Source organism: Artibeus jamaicensis, unplaced genomic scaffold (genome assembly GCF_021234435.1).
Source record: "Artibeus jamaicensis isolate MK-2021 breed Jamaican fruit bat unplaced genomic scaffold, CSHL_Jam_final contig_311, whole genome shotgun sequence".
NCBI lineage: Eukaryota > Metazoa > Chordata > Mammalia > Chiroptera > Phyllostomidae > Artibeus > Artibeus jamaicensis.
The window spans coordinates 14,481,806-14,502,399 of record NW_026521717.1 but is presented as its reverse complement, the minus strand read 5'-3'; the positions used below and the strand labels follow the sequence as shown (position 1 = coordinate 14,502,399).

Below are 20,594 nucleotides of genomic sequence, written 5' to 3'. Positions count from 1 at the left end.
ATTCCCGTGACAGCATTTTGCAGATTCTTTTCTCTCTATCTCTTTTTTCTGCTCTGAGTATAGGGTTTAATTGCTTGTCTCCCAGGGGGAGGTCTTCTTAAAATAGCCAACAGTTCCTCTGTAGGGTGCGTCTTCCTTTTCAGTGTGTTGCTGAAGAACAAACCCAGCACTTTCTTTTTTCTTACTGCATTAAAGACAGAACAAGGTGTAAAAACATTCACATAAAAGCACATCCTACAATTAAAGCTGTGTTGGTTGGGTTGCTTTCAAAGAAGTTTTTTTTCCTCTCCGAAGCCTCCTGAATCTCTCACATGCTAGTTGAGCTTTAATAGGGTGGGGAGTAATGGAGAACTCCTCGGATCTGTAATAGCTCTTCACTTGACTGCAGCCAGCAATAACAGCGGGAGCAGCCAGAGATAAGAGAGAGAGGAGAGAGGGAGAGTGAGTGTGCGTGTGGAAGAGAAAGAAGAGAGGGAGAGGGAGACAGGACACGCACACTAAAGCTGCCACTTTTTTCCTCCCCTTCACTCTTTCCCCCATCCTAGGATCCAATGATAGCTGGACAAATCAGTAAGCCCTTGCTGTCAGTGCGGAGTGAAATGAATGCGGAGTTGAGAGGTGAGGACAAGGCTGCTACTTCAGACAGCGAGCTGAATGAGCCCCTGCTTGCGCCTGTGGAATCAAATGACAGCGAGGACACTCCCAGCAAGCTCTTCGGTAAGTCTGTCTAGGTATTTCATTTCATTCCTACCATGTTGTCCGAAAGCGCAATCTGCACACACACACCCTTTTTCTCCTGTTGTTCATTCAATTTTCTTGTAAGTCCTAAAAAGAGAAGGCTCACATTTTGGAGGGGCTGAGGCATTGAAGCTGGTTCCAGCTGCCTAGGACGATGTCCTCCAAACTTTTCCCAACAAGGAACTTCCTCACTGTCCATTTTGACTTGTCAAATACTGCTGAAGTGCTCAAGATAGAAATTATTTGAAAAAAAAGATGGTATTAATAGAAAACCAGTTCCATTGTGAGATTTGGTAAACCTTTACTAAATAAATATCAACTACGTTTTGCGTTGCTTTGCATCCTTTTGTTAAGGGAAAGGAGAGTAAAGTGTTGCTATCCGCAGTCAAAAGACAGGAGAGGGGAACTGAAAAATACCAGTACAAGTCATTCTATGCCAGGTAAACAAAGGCAGTTGCAGGAGCTCTTCAGATTAATAGCATTTTGTAAATACAATTAATGTCTCCTTTTAAAAGGGTGATGAGGAAAGAAAATATGTTCTTCATGTCCGTCACTTAACCCTCTCCCCTTTAATAGATGTTCATAGTTTCCTCCTGCATGCGGAGGCAGCTCAGGACCTTTTAGGAATCTTTGTTTCATAAACAAAACAGAACAAGCAGAGTGCCACTCCAGCAAAGACATCTGTCATTCAAACAGATGACACTGCGCAAGCCAACTCAAGTAACTGTGATCTCTAATGAGACAGGGGAGCGGTTTTTGAGGCTGATGACTAAGTGATGGATGGTGGATAGATGTCGCTGCCAGAGAAGCACTTTATGGGATGGAGTGACTATCGGCATCCAAACAGTTGGTCCTGAAACTTTTAATTATTTTCCAGTGTTTATATCACTAAATATCTATGTATCTATCTGTCTCTCTCATACATACCTACTTGTTTATACATATATAGTAGTATGATATATGTACCTGATACACATATATGTAAATATCAGGCAGAAAACTGCTTGGTCTCAGGTTATAAACAGCCGTGTACCTAAACTTTAAAAAAAAATTAGTGCATAGACTGCTTTGTTAAGAAACTCATTAATCAGGTTAAAAAATGAGCTTGATTTTTGTTTAACCTGTAGAAAGAAAAGAGCTTTGATAGTTTGCCAACTCCAGGCCAGATTCACCTGAGGAGCATTTCTCTGATTTTAAATGTTCAATCAAACATTAGAGGGGTGGTGCAGAGGAACTTTGTTTCAAATTTTCTATTGGTAAAATACTGTTTTATAGTTAAGAGCATAATATATTTCAGTTTCAAGAAACTCTATCATATTTTTGTTTCTTCAAAAAGCAGCAATTCTACCTCTGACATATATTTTCCATACCTAACCATTAAGGTTTTAGCATTTTTCACTGTAAAGAAATATTTTGTTGTGGTCTGTTGTTATCTGTGTAGGAAGAATTATTTCCTAAAACATTTATTCTATTTTAGGGGGCTAGTGAGAGAAGTCAGAAAAAATTATAAATGACAGAAAAGAAAAAGTCATTCTGCAGCCTCTCTGATGTTGACTATTCTAATACTAATCACTTTGACTTTTCAAAAGTAATCAATTGTGAATTAAATGTAATTGCAGATAATGGGTTATTTGTCCCTAAACTTTCCATGCATTTTAAATAAGTAAGTGCGTTTTGTAAATTTTGACTTATAACCCCAACTTAGGTTCCCCCAGTTGCCTTCAATGGAGAGGTAATTAATTTGATTTCTCAACACTTTAGGTTTTACACTGTTGAAAATTTTATAGATATATGCCACTTCTTACTGATCTTCAGGAAATAGCTTTAAAAAATCCAGAAGAGTCAAAGAAAATTGAATTAAGACTTCATTGAAAATATAAATGAACTTTAAAAAAAGAAAACAAAATTAAAGAAAAAAAAGAATCTTTATGGTTAAACTGGGAATCATAGTTTATTTTAGAAATTATAGTAGATTTTAGAAGGTATTCATCTTCTCTTTGGAATTCTGAGTTCTGAATTTGTGAGAGAGAACCCAGCACAATCTATATTATACCTAATATTCTTTTTATATTCACTTCACTGTATTTGCTATCTAGAGTGCTTACCAAACACACTGTGAATATTTTCCAGTTTCTAATTAGGTAAATATGAAATCAGTAGATGAGCAGTTTTGAAAACTTGAGAAGAAAACTGGAGCCAGTATGAGACAGACAAAATAGATGGTGCGCTGGGAGGAAAGCATCCCGGTATTCTCTAAGGGCTCTTAGGGTCTCTTGTGCTTCCAGTTTTCAGTATCATGGAACCTATGGTTAGGAATTCAAGTCTATACAACTGACTAAAACTTTCTAGGATAATTCTCTCTCAGAATTTTTAGCAAAACTTAATAGGTGATAATGTAATGGGCCATTATTTTATTTGTCACAAATATTTTCAACATTTTTGTTTTTATATGTAGTATTGATCGTGCTCTTTACTTGATAATAAAGAATTGCATTCTTCCTGAATAACTGAGAATATCCAAGTTTATCTCCAAATAATGATTTTCTAATAAACTCTCTTAAAGCGTCATTTTTATATGTACTATATTTTTGAAAACTGTGCTTCTATAATGAAAGAAGCAGATTAAGACAAATCATGTGCATCTTGATATATTTACTTTTGTGGTGAGACAAGAGGCAACACCAGGATATGAGAGGAGCTCAGTGTTGTACAGTATCTGAAATTTCAGTATAAACAGATTTCTTTGGAGCTTCTTTCTCCCTCCATGTCTTGTTCAAATTAGCAGTCCAGAGGACAAGTCTGTTTCTCTCACAGTATGGCACCTTCAGCAAAAAACTGCAGGAGAAAGGCTAATCACCGATGCCCTCTATGGATAAACAAAGGAAATTCCAGGAACCATTGGGCCTTTTATGCCTCCCCTTAAATTGCCCCTCTGCACTTAACAGCATCCAAGGAGAAACATACTGTGCAGAATATTTCAGTGCTCTGAGCAGCTCAGAACACCAGAAGGAGAAGCCAGAAGCCATATGCCAACCTAAGTAGAAAGTACAGAAAAGTGCCCTTGTGTTTTATCGAGTAATTACATCAGAGGTAACGTTTTGCTTAACTTGAACAGCCATGGAAACTAAAGTACACTTAAGAGAGATGGATTCACATTTCATTGAGAAACATGTTGGTAGGTTGTTCTCTGTGATATCATTAAGTGGTGCATTATTTATTCTTGAAGCCTGTGGAATAACAATCTCCTTTTTTTCAGTTCCTGACTGTATTATGCTAAGCTCCAAGCCATAGGAAACAGTTTGTAGGAGAACAGACTGGCATGTCTTGGGGTATTATCAGAGAATCTGGTTCTGTGTTTTAATGTATTTCAGCTGTGTGATCAAATGAGTGATGCCACACAGGGCCAGTCATCTAATATGTGACTAGTAATGTACATATTCGAAACCATTCTCAGCATTGAATTTTGGCAAACGGCCTGAAAGCAAGAGGTTGCTGGAGTTCTCTAGTGACATTTATAGCACTCATGTCAGCACGGTACTTCATTTTTAGTTATGCCCATCAAGAATTCAGTGTTCCACATTCAGTCAAGTTGGATGCTAAAATTCAAATGGTAGCATCAACAACTTGGTCAAGAGAATGGCCACAGAAAGGATAAAAATAATATATATCCCTAGAAAAAAATATCTGTACTAAAGTTTGCTCATGCAGTGTCAGCTAAAGAAGCGAGACCACATAAAACATGCCCTAAATATTTTCTCCCCTATATCTTTGAAATTTGAAATATTATTTATTAACAGTTTTCTTCCTAGAGATATTTTTATTGTTTTAAGTGAAACCTCATGATTGCTTTTCCTAAAGTTCCAACTCCCTTGGGCGGCTGGGTCAGTCTCTATGGCTTACTTCTCAGTTGCATAATAACACTGTACATGAACTGTGGTACAAAAACCTAAAGCTTTGGGCTGAGATGTAAACAAAAAGCTGTTTATAAATATTGCACCTAAACTAAAAATGGGTGCTTTGCTTTCTGTTAGGGTATTGTGTTTTTCTAGATTAAAAGCAATTGCATACAGTGATACTTGTAAGAGTGGGTATTTTCAATGCCATTTATCTGTGAACTATTGGAAAAAGGCTTGAAAGTTGGGTCAGTGATTCTTCCTTGCTGGAAAATGTACCGAGCGATTCCTTTCCTTTCCTTTCCTTTCTGTTATCTTCCTTATAGAAACATGCATTATACAATTATTTTTTAAATTGCCATCCAGTTTGACTTGATTAGAATTTATGGCAGTTGAGTCATTTTCAATGACAAAAGGATAAAGGACTAAATTGTCTGTCACCCCTTGAGACAGTGGTCTCTGCAGGTCAGCGTGGAGGTCATTGGAAAGGCCTTGTGAGGGCTGCACTTTATGGTGATGCTGCCTCTCAACTGTGTGTAAGTGGAGCCTTCATTATGTCATCAGTATCTTTATTACTTTACTTAAACATCTCCCTCAAGTTTTCAGTGCCTTGGGTATTTATAATATTCTGATAAAATATGCTTGGTCTGGTAATCAGGACAGAGGGCTTAAGTCGGAGAAGGGTTTAGCTAAGAGGTGATGAGGAAAATTCTTTAGAGAAATATATTTATTTAAGACATGTATCATGATTTGATATTTTATAAGTTTCAATATTCTATCCATTAAAATTCATACTACTTTTCACTGAAGAAAGTGCATTTTGCTAGGGGAATATTAAAACAGAATATTTTTAGATCAATTAAATAATTTGAGTGATAGATTCTATGCAAAAACAGTTATTTAAATGAAACTAGTAGAAACCTGTATTTGTGTAAGTCAGTGGATGCATGTAAGGTATTTGTCAAAAATCAATTATAGCCCAATAGTCAGACAAGCCCTTGTGGTGTTGCTCTGACTATTGAGGAAAATGCACATTTATATACATTTCTTAACATTTAAGAAAACTAATGCACTAAGGTACTTCTTTAAAAAACCCAGTGAGAGTGTATATTTCAACAAATTTAGCTGAGTGTTTTTAACCCTTGAAAATCCTTGTTAACACTGTGCTGATGAACAAACCTACTTTAAATGGCAGGTGGAAACTTCAAAACAAAAATGAATTCATGTTAAATGGTTGTGGTGTTCAAACTTTTCACCATGTTCATTTGTTAAGCCATGCTCATTTCTAAGTAGCACTTTAATGAGAATAGGGAACAATCACTGCATGAGGTTCAGTGGGGACTTCCTCAGTGCTTCTTTTTCTGTCTACTTGCCATGCTTGGGATGCTTAGGTCAGACCTCTCTGTTTAAAGAAGAAAGTTCAATATTGCAGTGTCTGAGAATGCTACTACATTAGTAACATCTTAGCAAATCAAAATGCTGCTATGGTTTTACTTTTTTTTTGATTGCTACTATTCTGATTTTCTTGTTAAATAGTGTTATAATCAACTCAAAATAAGACAAAGTATTGGAAATTATATAAGCTGTACCATGACCCCATAAAATGATCCCATTTTAGTTTTTTTTTTAATGTCTTGGGTATTTCTGACTTAAAGGCTACATGGAATTATAGTGTTTTTGTAGTTTTCCCAGTCCAGTTTATGTCATAATTAATAAATAGAGGGGATTTCAGATTCAAGCTCCCAAGACTTAAGTAAATTGCTTTCTTTCTCAATTACCTGGTTTAATAATAGAGTTAGTACTGTTCTTTTTAAGAACTGACCCTATAAAATTTTCTTTCATTTTAAAAATGAGACATAACTGTTGGAAGTGGGCTTTGCTTATTATTAGACAGCAAACATAATTGTGAGAAAATTGGTACTTTCTTTGATTGGCGACCTTGCTGGTGTATGTTTGGAGATTAATAATACATCAGACATTCACACATTAAAAAGAAAGTAGACGTGAAGGAGGAAGGGCAGAGGATGCAGTTCCGCTATTGGGCTGCCAATGATTATTTAAACCTTCTCTGGGAACAGAGACCAGTGGAGAAGCAGTCGTTTGCCCAAATATGCACCTGGCTCCATGTAACATGTTTTTTGATTTTCTTATGCTAAAGAAAATGATAGCAAAGTGTTTATAACAAACTGGCACCCTGTCAGGGGGCAATCTGTGTAAAGTTTCCTGCTGTCAGGTTAATAAATTTTTAAAAAATATCCAAAGGCGGGGGTGGCTGGAGAAAGCTCATAGTAACAGTTGCCATTCTTCAGCAGATGGGTTTTTCTTCAATATCCAGTGTGGCACTGGAATTTTCTTGTTTGCTATCTTCCTAGGTTCTATACATTGCTAATGTTTTTGTTCAGTTTTCCTTTTATTAATTCCATTTAGATTTTACTTTTAAAATATTTATCCTCTGAAATTTTAAGTGTCTCTTAGAGGGGAATAAGTGAGGATAATTTGTTTTGAATATGGTATTTTACAATTGCACATATACCTTATGATGTGAGCCTAAATAAAGTTCTAAATCTGTCAACACTGGACTTTTCTTTAGGAATACTTTTAAGTGATATTTAAGTTAAAAGTCACTCATAAAGGAGTATTTGGGATATGGTACTATGAGGGCTTCTAATGCTGTCTGTTTATTAAGCATGATGACATGACTCAGTATTTTAAATGGAAATGTCCACCTTCTGATTCTCAAAGTCAGCTTTCATAAAAATATGAAATGAGGACAGACTAGCCTGGTGACATCTCTTACTCTATGTTGTGACAATGTTGTAAACTATCAAAAATGGACTAAGCCTTTTTACTGTGAACACAGAGATGAGAAAAAAATAACACTGAATCTCTTTTTGTTAAAGCAAGTTTGTAATTCTCAGAGAGTGGAAATTAACCTTTTTAAAAGTATTCAAAGATCATTTTTAAAAACCACTTAGTCAAGATGCCTACTTTATGACATTTCTTTTTAATAACTGCTACTTAAAAAAACTTAGTATATTATATGAATGTCTATATTTCAGAATTTGAGAGTTTAAAAGAAAATTCATGCTCGAACTTCTCTTAGTCTTTTGCCTTCAAGTGCTTTTAAGGTCTTATATGTGGCAAGATTATGCTGTTTTTTAATTTTAATTAAAAATTAACCACTTGGAACAACATAACTTATATAGTCTCAGTCATTTTTAGAGGACTACACTGCCATCAAAACTATTTGAAAATGGAGGAAAAATGATAGATTATGATTAGACAAAATAATATCATTACACATAAACTAAATGCTTAAGAGGTTAGTTTTTCTGAAGACCATTTGAAAATGGGTTTCTATGATGAAACCTTCATTTGTTAAAATACTTACAAATATTCTTAGTTAACAACTAAAATAAAACCTGTTAATTTAGCCTGAGAATGAGGTAGAATTAGTATGTTTTTAGGGCACTTAAAATGTACCAGTGGTAGCTAGCATGAAGCCATTTAACAATTTAATGAATGTGTTTGGCATTAGCAGTTTTCATAGTATTTCATTTTTTCTGTAAAATAATTAGTCTAAATTGATGTATTTTACAAGCATCCTGTTACTTTAATTTCATCCTATTAATGAGGAAAAAACTTCAATAGTACTAAAATTTTGAAAAAGGCAAGACATATATGTTTAAATATTAATATTAACAATGTTTTAAATAACAATTTTAAAATGTCATTTTCTTATCAGTTCCATACTTTATTTTCATTTGCCTGTGTTTTTTCCCTTAGACACTATGGATGCGCAGTGAATAAATGTTACCCATCTAAAATGTGTGTGGGTACATGGTGTGTTCTTTACATTTTTTTCTTGTGTTTGCATCAGACTTCAAATTGTCTTACCAACTTTTTAGTATGCATGTATTTTCTTTATCATAAAATTAATAATGACTAATTTATAATATTTTTGTTCATGCTATACCTACATCACTTAATGTACTCCTCCTGTACTTATGTATAGTATTAAAAATAGCTTCCAGATAAGCTTATTAAAATTAAATTTGCAAATAAAGAACAGCTAATTATTTTATAGTATTGATTCATGCATAGTTGGACTATAATTCAGGTTCCACTGTCTTCTTTGAAGATGCTATTACACTGAGCAAAAGAAACAACAGGATTTCTCAGAATTTGTGCGGTTTAATTCAGTTACTTGGGGGATTTCTGCACACTTTCATTTTATATATTTATATAAATAAATAAATGTGTATATATTTATATATTTAAATATACATATTTAAAGGACATCAAACTTGCCCAAGCTAAGAAAAAGGTTTTGAATCTAAATATTGAGAACCTAATATTAGTCTATTTGTGGGATAAAACATATATCACAAGATAAATAATCTTTTTCATTTTCTTAAGTGAACAGTATTGGTTCAATAGTAAGCATATTTTGTTATACATTCCTGTAAGGATTCCATGTGCCTAAATATACATTTACATGTACACATGTCAAGACAAATGCACAATAAAGAAATCATATTTTAAACATTTGCTGTTAAAATGGCATGGTGTTATTAATTTCCTTTTGCAGTTCTTGGTGGCCACCTATGTGGTGATTTATCTTTTAATATCAATATGGCAAGATTTGTTTTCATAAATTAATGATTTGGGGTTACTTATTGTGTGACAGAATTATCACTGTTGAAATAGAAGGGAGCTGAGGGATTAATTTGATTTAAAAATTCAAACATTGAAAGCTGTTTAAAAAGCATGAAAAATTATTATTCCAGAATGAATTTTTGCCAGACTCCACTGATGCTAGGAGAGAATAAAAAGTCAAGTGGAAAAAAGCATTTTCCTGTATTTAAAAATGTATAGATGTGGAAGTGGGCAGGACAGGGGAAGGTCTTTTCCAAAACCTGCATTTTCCCTTAATATAACTAATTTCATTTAGCAAAATATTGTAAGACAGAAATGTGTCAAAAAAGGAAGCATACAATCTGAAAAAGAAGAAGCATGAAAGAAATGTTGAGTAAAGGTAACATTTTAAGGGATTCATTTAATTTTATCCATATAGTGCACTGTAATGTGTGCCTCGGTAAATATTCAGAACAGGATTTATCTGGGTTATGTAGGAAGGCTTTCATATACTTTCAGAAAGAAATATAAATCATTGTTTTAGGTGTTGATCGACTCATCTTATTATGATTCTTAAAATTAAGTCAGGTTTTATTCTTAAGCGTTACCTAAGAAATTATTCAAATTTTCAGGATTAAAATTCTATTTCTTTGCTTTAGTTAGGAATCCATATTTCTCCCATGTTTATAGTAATTCTGCTACAATACAATCAGAATCTGCAGGCAATCATTAAAGTGTTCAAAATTAAGCATGATACTTTCAAAGGGATTGATGTCTATAGGTGCTTGCTTAACAAAACAGGAAAACAGAACTGGTCATATTGGTGAATGCTGATGGCATTGAGCGGGTCACACTAGAGCCTAGAATGGTAGCTACCCATCTTGTCATCTGTAGTGTATCAATATGTTTTTATAATGATACAATAACCTGAACCCTGTAACAGTTTATGGTCCTTTGGAGAATTCTTATGGATTCTTAGAGTGACGGAGGTCTGAGAAAAGATCTTGAAAGCTTTCACAAAATCTGGCCGCGTGACAGAAAACGGGCATGGCTGTGATTTAGTTGCTAAGAAATCTTATTGATGGGGAACATCATTAAACTTTTAAGTTAAAACAAAAACCAGAAAACAAATCGGTAGATACAAAGGGTAAGGGTACCAAAACAACAGCAGAAATTTAAAAATGCTAAAGGGTCTGAGATAAGAGGCAAAATTCAGCAGTGGAATGATTCTCTTTATATCTTACTTAGAAATAATATTTTGTTTAAATATTATTTTAAATATTGCAGTGTGCACTGGAAATCAGTTTAGTGCATTTCCTTCATGAAATCAAGCAGACTTGGTTGTTGCTTTTTTATTTTGCCTGGCTATTTTTAGTCAATGATAAATAAAGAACCTGAATTTTGAATTTGGCACTAGAGAGATACAAAAACAGAAACTGCAGGAAATAACCATGAGTAACTTATCAGCATATGCACATCACAATCCTCTTAATATTTGTAATATTGCTAATTTCTGTGGGCTTTTAAAAATACACTTCCACATGAGTTCTCAAACCCATAAAAGTGTGGCATGTAAAGTAAATTGTTTGTCACTTGCCAACGACCTGCCATATTTATTGTCAGGAGAAATGGACATTAGTTGGAAAAGCAGTTGTTAAAGGCCAAACAATTTTTAAAGATGGCAAAGATGCGCAAGGGTTTTCCTTTTTCTAACAATGAGCCACCCCTTCAGACATCAAAAGACAAGATAATAAGACACTTCAAGCACAATTCAAGATTATATTCAACATCTAAAGGCTCATCTCTTGTCAGTTTGCATTTACTCTCCCAGGGATGTGATGCTTCTATCATCTTTCTGTCAAGAGGAGTCTGGCAGAAGAGATGAGGGCTCTTATTTCACACACTTAGGGTTTTTTATCAAATAGCCCACACTCGTTCTGATTCAGCCAAAATGGGAGGATAATTTGAACAAGGTCATATACAAGCACAAAAATCTCATATTAATTTGTGTGATTACAAGGTATTAAAATTGTACATTTATTTTAGTTGCCAAGCTATTATGTCAGTTTATTTGGTAATACACTTTTGCAGCCCAGAAAAAAAAAGATGACTTATAATTTAAAAACAGATGGCTGAAAGTCAAAATTATTTTCTTCAATATGACCATGTATGAACATTTAACAAAACATAAATATAATTTAATACCTTTATTTAACAATATTTTAAATCAGCTTATACAGTGAAATGCTTCATGCAATGTAAAAGCAACACAGCACAATCGTGTGCATCAAAGGAAAGAAATATGTATGTGAAATTATTTTTAAATACTTTAAAATTGATTTTATATGTTTAATATATAGATAAAATATTATGACATTTTCAATATAACCATTATGTTATAATGGTTATCATATTTTTAACATGCTGTACTCTTTGAAATGACAATGTCATATTTGTCATTCTGTGCCATTCTTAGTATAGATGACCTTTTCTAGAAAGGGTACTAAAGAATAAATAAAGTAGTTGTTAAATTATTATTATTATTATTATTCTCTGTCAAAATTCATCACATTTTCTCCTTTGCTCTCTTTTTTTCTTTTTTGGAGAGGGGCATATCTATAGAAGTTAAAGGAACAAGCCTTTCATTTCAAAATAAAACAACTGATGAAAATATAACCATAATATCCTGGGATCATTTCTATATTATATCTTTGGAATTACTTTTCTTAAGAATTTTCATCAACTCTGTGTGTCCATTTCTTATCTATCTTTGCTGTGAAACATTCTGAAGCTGATTTTCTTACTTTTGTGCTACTCACATAAAAAAGGAGATGTACATACAGGTTGGGGAAAAAGTGAGTTTATAGTTGTAGGTAAAACGCAGTTTATTCTTATATTACTATTTATTTGTTATTGTATTATTTTCCATATGAATAACTGTAAACCTACTTTTGCTGTCCTCATACACAATGTAGCTACAGCGTGGTGTAATAGAAATAAAACCCATACCTCATCCTATTTATTATACAGGTCTTTTTCTACTAAACAGTTGATGCAATGAATTCATCTACTCAACAAATAGTGTGAGCACCTGCTCTGTGGCAGTAACTGTGCTGCTTCTGGGGCCTTGGTGGAATATACACCAGACAGAACCAATCAGCTAGTCTAGCTTATCCACTACACTGGATGATAAGGATGCAAAAGCGAACAAGGTATGGTCACCCCACCTTCTAATAGTTCACAGTCGACATTACATATTGATGTTCTATTTATTTCATCATTTCCTGTGACTTTTCAGGAAAGCTTAATCTTCAAACTAATGCATTCAGAAATTGTTCATTGTTCAGAAGCCTAAATATTTGAGAAAAACTATTACCTCAAAAAATGAGGAAGGGACGAGAACTAAGGGGGGTGGAAATGGGAGGGAGGTGGGGAGCAAGGGGCGGGGGAGGCTGGGAAGGGAAAAGTAGACAAAAAACTGTACCTGAAAAATAACTAAATAAAATTAATTTTAAAAAGTGAGGAAGAAGAGAAGATTATTAAGTGATTCAGGACATATTACATTCACAATGTTTTCATCATAGAGTTTAGTGCTTACTGCCATGAAGCACAAAATACCTTTTTAAAAAATTCAGTGTGGTGAGATATTGGTTAATAAATTATGTAGGTTTCAGTTGTACAATTCTATAATACATCATCTGTATATTGTATTATATGCTCACCATCCTAAGTCAAGTCTTCTTCCTTCACCATTTATCCCCCCTTTATTCTCTTCTACTTCTACCAACCCCCCTTCCCTCTTGTAATTCCCATATTGTTGTCTGTCTATGATTTTTCCCCTTAATCCCTTCACCTTTTTTCACCCAGCTCCACCCTCTCCTCTGACAACTGTCAGATGCCATTCTTTAGTAATTGTTTCTTCATCATATTGGAAAAGAAGATGAACTAGATTTATCTCTTCCTCCTTGCCTCTCCTACCTCCATTCTTTTTCCACAATTCATGTTTGCTTATTGCATGAAATAGTGTAGTGAGTCAAGGCTCTGGAGTCAAGTTGTTTTGCATTAGCTGTTTGGTAAGGTATATACAGGTTCAACCTCATCTTCCACATTTTCTAAATGGAGGTATCTGTGGTATTTAACACATAGAGCAGGCTTGAAGTTGAAAGTAGGTGACATGTGTCAGTCCTGTGTGCCTGATATGTAACCAGCTCTGAATGAATACCAGTTATACCACACTTTATTAAGAGTTGAAAATTAAATTTGATTACTTTTTAGCAACAGGTATCAGAAAACCAACAAGAAATCCGATATCTTCAAAATGAGCTATGCTCCTCTCTAAGGGAGTCCCAGCCCCCAGGAAACCCTGGGCCAAAGGACAGTCCTGAGGATCATTTTCTCCTGATGACAACACCCTTTCCTCCTTCAGGTACATTAGATACTGCTTTCACTGACAGTCCATTCAGAAAAAGATTGAGACATAAATAGATGACAAACAGTTTCAAGGAGAGACAATGATTCACTGTCTTTCTTAGACAATATGTGAGCAAGGTGGTTAGCAAGGATGGAAAGGGGCAGTTACATAATTTAATCTCTAAATTTAATATATTGGAATGTGATTCTTTCAAATCATAGGTATTTAGGCATTTCAAAAGTAATTTTGGCACTAAAAATGGTACAAAACCAGATGTTTCTGGATGGCAGCAAATGCTTCTCTAACTTGTGGTTCAGTTAGGTACCCTGATGGCAGCCTACCTCTGGACAGTGCTTCTCCACAGTACATGAGCTGCCTCTCCCAGGAATGCACAGCTCTTAGGCCAAGCACTTCTTTCTTTCTACATTGACCACATTGTTGCCCAAACTAGGAACACAGCTTTTGCTTTCCATTAAATGTCAGAGATCTTTCAGAGGATGCTTTTGTGACCATATCAAGGTGAACTGCACAAAATTTCAGGGCAAGAGCAACATTCCATTGAAGTCATATGGAGATAGGGGAAGAATGGTGCAGCAGAAAGATTGTAACCAGGGTTTGAATTACTGCTCTTGACTTTCACAGAGCTGTGTGAACATGAGAATTCACATAACAATCTGATAGGGTGCTAAAGATTATAGAAAGGAAGGCAAGTGAGGTATCTGCACGTAGGGATGTTTAATAAATGTGAGTTCCCTTTCCCTCACTTCTTAAGAGCAATAGGGTATCTTTCTCAGGTCTGAGAAGTAAACTGTAGAGAGTGTGGGTCTGATACAAATGATCACAGAGGGATGGGTTTGGTATGATAAGGTTTAATTTCCTAATTGAAGTTTCTTCCCTAAGTCAAAACTCAAGCTAGATATGGAGAGAATTATCTCAGCTCAAGAAGTGAAAAGAATTTGATTAGGTGTGAGTCTTCTGTGTTGTAATGAAGAGCTCTCTTCTGCCTCCAAAGTAAAGCACTTGTCTGAAAGGGTTAGTTATGTGTTAGGCATTGGGACATAGCTGCAACTACATAGATATCCATGCTGTCTTCATTCCTTTGGGGATTTTTATAGCCAATGTTTAAATAAGATTTTCTAATCTTTAAGAATAAACCTGTTATTTTTTAAGGTAATATACCAAAAATAAGATAAGGTCAAACATTTTTTTCAGTGCAACACTTCTAAGAATTGAACATGCTGTGAATATTTAAGTAGGTTAGATTGACATTTCAAACCGTATTTGGGAAAATGTATTTTTTTTTATTAAGGATATTTAGAAATTTGGTTGAGATTACTAAAACCTACTTTTTTTTAAAATTTTTTATTTATTTATCTTTAGAGGGAAGGGAAGGAGAGAGAGAGGAAACATCAATGTATGGTTGCCTTTCATGCGTCCCCTGCTGGGAATTGGCCTGCAGGGAACTGGCCTGCAACCCAGGAATGTGCCCTGACTGGGAATCGAACCGCGATTGTCTGGTTTGCAGGCCCGCGCTCAATCCACTGAGCTACACCAGCCAGGTTAAAACCTACTTTTTTAATTGACACCAGAGTAGTTAGGATCACTAGAGGCACAGCATCTTTGTGTTGTTGCTGTTACCATGGCAACATCACACATTTTTAAATTATATATTTATTCATGTCCCATGCACATGTATCAGACATTATTGGCACTTCTAAAACCACTTATTTAACATGTGTCAATTGATGTTGACAAATATATGGTGATATTGAAAAATACAAAATCCTGTTTTCAGATTGAATTAAGTACATGTTCATGTTAACATTAGAAGAGACAAACTCCTTGAAGCCAGTGGCAGTGACTGTCTCCTTCATATAATGTGTTTTTTGACAGTGTTGACTTTTTCCACTGAGTGTATAGGGTGTTTACCAATTAAATATTCCAGCTTTTATTGCTGTTCCTTCTTCCTCTTTGTGTATGTGTACATTTATCTTTTTAAAATGTTTTCACTTTTTTCCTTTTATTGTTAAAGTATATTTTATTGATTGTGCTATTATAGTCGTCCCATTCTTTTTTCTCCCTTTTATCACCCTTTGCTCCACACCCCCATTTCCTCCAGCTTTCTCCACCTTAGTTCATGTTCATGGATCATACATGTAAGTTCTTTGGCTTCTACATTGCCTATACTATTCTTAACTTCCCATTGCCTATTTTGTACCTACCAATTATACTTCTTATTCCCTGTGCCCTTTTCCCCATTCTCCCCCACTCCCTCCCTGCTAATAACCCTCCATGTGATCTGTATTTCTGTGATTGTGTTCCAGTTGTAGTTCTTTGCTTAGTTGTTTTTTCTTAGGTTCAGTTGTTGGTAGTTGTGAGTTTGTTGTCATTTTACTGTTCATAGTTTTGCCTTTCTTCTTTTTCCTAGATAAGTCCCTTTAACATTTCATGTAATACAGGCTTGGTAATGGTGAACTCCTTGAACTTGACCGTATCTGGAAAGCACTTTATCTTCTCTTCCAATTCTAAATAATAGCTTTTCTGGATAGAGTAATCTTGGATGTAGGTCCTTGCCTTTCAAGAGTTTGAATACTTCTTTCCAGCCCCTTCTTGCCTGCAAGGTCTCTTTTGAGAAATCAGCTGAAGTCTTACGGGAGTTCCTTTGTAGGTAATTCTCTTCTTTCCTCTTGCTGCTTTTAAGATTCTCTCCTTATCTTTAATCTTTGTCAATTTAATTATAATGTGCCTTGGTGTGTTCCTCTTTGGGTCCAACTTGTTTGAGACACTCTGAGCTTCCTGGACTTGTGTCTCTATTTCCTCTGCCAGGCTGGAGAGGTTTTCATTTATTAATTTTTCAAATGACTTTTCAATTTTTTGCCCTTCCTCTTCTTCTGGCACTCATGATTCAGATGTTGGAACATTTGAAGTTGTCCCAGAGGTGTCTAAGCCTCTCCTCGTTTTTTTGAGTTCTCGTTTCTTTATTCTGTCCCAGCTGATGTTTATTTCTTCCTTTTGTTCAAAATCATTGATTTGAGTCCTGGTTTCCTTCCCTTCACTGTTGGTTCCTGTATGTTTTGCTTTATTTCACTTTACCTAACCTTCACTTCTTCGTTTATTTTGTGTATGTACTCAATCATTTCTGTGGGCATCCTGATTACCAGTGTTTTGAACTGTGCATCTATCTCCTCATCACTTAGTTCTTTTTTTTTTTTTTTTTGGAGTTTTGATCTGTTCTTTCATTTAGGCCATCTTTCTTGTTCTTATTGCACCTGTTATGTTGTTAGGGGTGAAGCCATAGGTATTCACCACTTCATTGCACTGGGAGGCTGTATGTGGGTGAGTCATCAGAGAGGGAACAATGCTGCCTGCTCAGCTGTCACTCCATTTTGAACAAATTGGAAGTTTCTCCTGACACCACAACCCCCACAGATTTTTACAGCCAGAGGTTCTGAGGCTCTATTTTGCTGAAACTGGAACCCTGGGTTATGCAGTTTGACTGTCTCTCCTATTGTTCCTCCTGGTTTATCCACATGCAAGTGTGAGACTGCCTGGTCTGCCAGCCACATCTCCTCTCTGCCTTGGCTGCTGGTCTCCATCCATTTTACCAGTCTGGATGAATGTTTCTTCTCTAAAACCTTGGTTGTTGGACTTCCATGCCATTTGATTTTCTGGTAGTTCTAATTTTTTCTTCATTTTTAAATTGGTTGTTTCCTTTTTTTTGGTTGTGCAAGGAGGCAAAGTATGTTTACCTGCACCTCCATCTTGGGTTAAATTCTATTTTTTCCTTTTAATTAAATTTATTGGTATGATATTGTTAACAAAATCACACAGCTTTCAGGTGCACAGTTCCACAACACATCATCTGTACACTATATTGTGTATTCACCACCCCAAATCAAGTCTCCATTCATCACCATTTATCCCTCCTATACTCTCCTCCACCTCCCTCCATTCCCTCTGCCCCAGCACTCATTGCACTATGGTTCATGTCTGTGAGTTTCTTCTGTCTCTCTGTCTCTCTCTCTCTCTCTTTTTTTCTCAATCCCCTCAACCACCTGGCAGCTGTCAGCCTGCTTTCTATCTATGGCTCTTTCTCTATTTTGCTTGTTAGTTCATTTTGTTCATTAGATTTCACATGAGTGAAATCATATGGTATTCATCTTTTTCTGACTGGCATATTTCACTTAGCATAATGTTCTCAAGGTTCATCTATGTAGTTGCAAAAGGTAAACCTTCTTCTCTTTTTATAGTTGTGTAGTATTCCTTTGTGTAAATGTACCACAGCTTTTTTATCCACTCATCTACTGATGGACAATTGGGCTGCATCTAAATGAATGAGTGTTGGCTGGCATGTGGAAAACAAAAAGGGACCCTCATGCACTGTTGGTGGGAATGCTGACTGGTACAACCACAGTGGAAAGCAGTATGGACATACCTCAAAATTTAAAAATGGAACTGCCTTATAACCCAAAGACTCCACTTCCAGGAATTTATTTGAAGAAACCCAAAACACTAATTTGAAAGAATATGTGCACTTTTTTGTTCATTGAAGTACTATTTACAATAGCCAAGATTTACTGCTGTTCCTTTTATGGTTTTGTCATTGGGAAACTAAACAGATCTGTTGGAACTTGGCTGCACCACTGGGTAGCATGAGCATGAATAGAATAATGTTGCAGAAATTAATACAAAATTGAGTTCTCTTAAGGGGTTTATATTGTATAGAGGGAACAAAAGTCACCTCTTCATACTATGATACAGATTGGGTACAGATTTATTTATTGAGCATCTTTTCCAGCTGCTCTGTGCCTTTTCCACAGTGCTCCCTTCTAGCCACCACCTGAAAGACACTTCATCGAGCACTGTATTCTACAGCCAGGTTTTCCAATTTTTCATATTTTTATAAATGTTAATTTGTGTTTTTAAAGGTCTTAACTAAAGTTAGTATTTAGGAAAACAATTGCCTCTCCTATTTAAGATTTTTAAATATTAATTTTTCTGATTTTATGCTCCACAGTGGTTGAAAATCTTCCTTCCTCAAAATCCTGAGACTTCAATGCTCTTAGACACACTTAAATTTATAGTTTACTTTCTTTATTTAAATATTAAAATAGAGTTGCTCGCTACTAGGCAATATTTTATACTACCCTTAGAAAGGACACTTTGGTTCTGGGTCTTTTCATTCTTGAGAGATTATTTTTTTCCCTATCACATATTAGCCTTTTAGAGAAAAACCTATGGAATCTGTATAGCAATACACTGTTAGCAAATAGTACTTCATTTCAATTAGATAAAAGAGCCAGGAGCAAATATCCATTTTATATCTTGATGTGTTCTTTATGTTGCTTATAATAAACTTATTGAGAGGTTAATTTATTTAGAAACACTTATTGCATGTTGTCCTAGTCTGCTGCCACCCATCTTTTGGTGGTCAAGATATTTTGGCTAGGCTTCATGATTTCTCCTATGACAGTGGATTTTGCCTTTCCTAGCATTCCAACTTTTCTTTCATTTATTGACCTCTTTTGCAGCCCTTTCCAGTGTTTGTCCAGTATTATCATGACTTGTGCATTTGTCTGTCTCTCTTGCTGGGTAGCAAGCCCCAAAGGGTGGATAATAGATCTTGCATATATTAAGTGCCGGATAAATGTTTTTTGAATTGAACTTCTTTTGAATTGGATGTTTCTGGACATCATCAACACTTGGTAAATACTTACTGAATATTAAGAGAAATAGACTTTACCCACAGCAGTCTACCATTCAACTAAAGTAAGAATATATGTATTTGTATTGTGTATCAGCAAAAATGAATAACAAAACAAGTTCAGTGTTTGTTCGCATATTCAATAAATATTTATTGAGAAACTTTCACTGTTGTACTAGGTGCTGAGAATTCAGTGGTGAATTAAATGGAGTAAATCTCTGTTTTCATAGAGTTTACAGATAGTAGGTAAGTCAGATATTAAACAATGATTATCCAGAAATTTAATAACTTACTGTTGTAAGACGTGTTCTGTGAGACACGTATTGGATACTCCAAGAATAAATAATTTGGGAACATGACTTAGTTTGAAGGATTGGGTATTATGGTGGACACTGAGTAGGCAATGTGTGGCTATTACTTTGGTAAATTACTCCTTTCAGTTGGATACAGTCTTAGTGAAACTATCAAACAAGATGTTCCATCTTTGCCTAGAGAAAGGAATTGTATGGGCCCTAAAGTAGTTAATTAGGTGCTCTCTCCTAGGGAGATAATTTTTGAATTAAGTGATCCAAAGACTGAAAAACAGCTGGAATATGTGTAAATGGGAGTAACCCTAGGGACTACCACTGGTTTTTACCACCTTAATTCCTGGAAGAGTCTTGATTATTGTCTTCAGAGATTTCTATCTTTAGCTTTTTTTTTTTTTTTTTGACACTGTGAGCGACTTCCAGCTCTTATAACAAACTTTTTTCTCCCTTTCTCTTTTTTTTTTTTTTTTTACAAAGGTAAGCCAGAGTAGCTCATGTTACCTTCAACTGAATAATCCTACTGGATGCTCATGATTATGAGCTGCATTTAGACAAGATATTTTTCTAAAACTGTTGTCTCAAAGTTAGTTAGAACAGAGAAGGCATTCCAGTTTGGGCAAACACCATAGGCAAAGGAACAGAATGAGGGTTGTGTTTAGCTACAGTTTTCTCTGTTGAGAAATAAAGAATTAGGCCTTCCTGCTAGAAAGAGGTGGGGCCAGGTGGAGTGTAAGTTACCACTTGAATCTGCCTCTGAATTCACAAAACTGGGAAAGCTTGAGAGAAACTATATTCTTTCAATTACTAGTATTCTATAGTTAACTCCAATTTTTTCTGCCTAGTCTCAGACCTACCTAGAACAGCCACCATCAACCCTGAGTGTCTCCTACTAAAATATCATT

General features: G+C 35.2%; 1 protein-coding gene across 1 annotated transcript in view; it reads left to right on the top strand.

Annotated features, from left to right (window-relative positions):
* The first annotated feature begins 551 nt into the window (after positions 1 to 551).
* The window catches only part of POU6F2 (POU class 6 homeobox 2), a 493,389-nt gene continuing 473,346 nt past the window's right edge, over positions 552 to 20,594 (top strand). Inside the window, exon 1 of the mRNA XM_053662960.1 lies at positions 552 to 717. Within this exon, the coding sequence (XP_053518935.1) occupies positions 552 to 717 (166 nt within the window). The remainder of the gene's footprint in view (positions 718 to 20,594) is intronic.